Source organism: Myotis lucifugus, unplaced genomic scaffold (genome assembly GCF_000147115.1).
Source record: "Myotis lucifugus unplaced genomic scaffold, Myoluc2.0 scaffold_465, whole genome shotgun sequence".
NCBI classification, from domain to species: domain Eukaryota; kingdom Metazoa; phylum Chordata; class Mammalia; order Chiroptera; family Vespertilionidae; genus Myotis; species Myotis lucifugus.
In genome coordinates, this window is record NW_005871513.1 from 200,151 (window position 1) to 201,316 (window position 1,166).

General features: G+C 53.8%; 1 protein-coding gene across 1 annotated transcript in view; it reads left to right on the forward strand.

Annotated features, from left to right (window-relative positions):
* Positions 1–385, forward strand: part of URM1 (ubiquitin related modifier 1) — a 14,129-nt gene extending 13,744 nt beyond the window's left edge. The window contains exon 3 of the mRNA XM_006103133.3: positions 300–385. Coding sequence (XP_006103195.1) covers positions 300–385 — 86 coding nt within the window. The remainder of the gene's footprint in view (positions 1–299) is intronic.
* The last annotated feature ends 781 nt before the right edge of the window (positions 386–1,166 follow it).

A 1,166-nucleotide genomic window follows, 5' to 3' on the forward strand; every position in this document is an offset into this window, starting at 1 on the left:
AGGACTCGTGGATGGGGTCTGTCTCCCCACCCTGCAGCTGTGACAGTCTCTGCTGCCTGCCTTGAGTCCCCCTTGCCTCTTCAAGCCTTCAGTAAGCGAGGTGACCCTTTCTCTGCAGACCTTCCTGGCGGTCACTGCCTCTGCTAACCCACTTCCTCCCCTTGGGAATCCACAAGTTCAGGGGCATGACAGCCTGCTCTCAAAGAGCCCGTGTTCCCTTCCTGCTGGCGCGGGCAAGGCACTGGGCAGCAGGAATCATTTGGGTTTGACAGTAGTTTGTTCTGTGCCTTCCTCTCCAGGGGACATCCGCAACCTCCTTGTCTGGATCAAGAAGAATTTGCTAAAAGAGCGGCCAGAGCTGTTCATCCAGGGAGACAGTGTGTGAGTCCCTTTCTTCCCTTCCCTGAGGGGGTGGGCAGAGGGAAGGAGTTCTGAGCCCCTCGCTGAGTGTCCAGCCACCGCCTTCTCCATTCCTGTTGTCTCCTTTGCCATCCCCTGACCCTCTGAGGAAAGAGCGTGCACTGTTGTTACCACACAATCGTTGGGGACTTTTTAACACCCAGGTCAGGAGACTGGTAAACTTCTCCCGGTCACCACAAACCTCCTTCTGGTTGCCACAAACTTGCTGTGGAACCTTAGGCAAGTTACTTCACTGCTCTAGGCCTTGGCTACGCTCTCTGTTCAGAAGTACTGAGGAAAAGAAGCTGCCCAGCGTCCCTTTCCTTCCTTGACAGTCTAGAACTTTCTGTGATGATGGACGTGTTCTGTATCTGTGCTGTCCAATATGGTAGCTGCTGGGCACGTGAGCCTATTGAGCCCTGGAAATGTGGCTAGTGTGACTGAGGAACTAAATATTCATTTATTTCATGGTCATTTAAATTTAAACATGCCTAATAGATACCATATTGGACGGCAGAGGTCTAGGATTCTAGGGGGTCACTCAGTGCATGTGCACACACAAACACACACACATTTGTGCCCACTGAAGACACCCCTACTCTCAGCCCACAGCCCCTCGACCTGTGCCAGGCCCAGCTCAGCCTCCTAGGCAAGGAGCCAGGTTCCAAGTGCACAGAAGTCACTTCTGCAACAGGCCAGCCTCAGGGGTAGAAGCGGTGGGCAGGGTACTTGTGGGACTCGTTCATCTGCCCTGAAGCAGAGGTCAC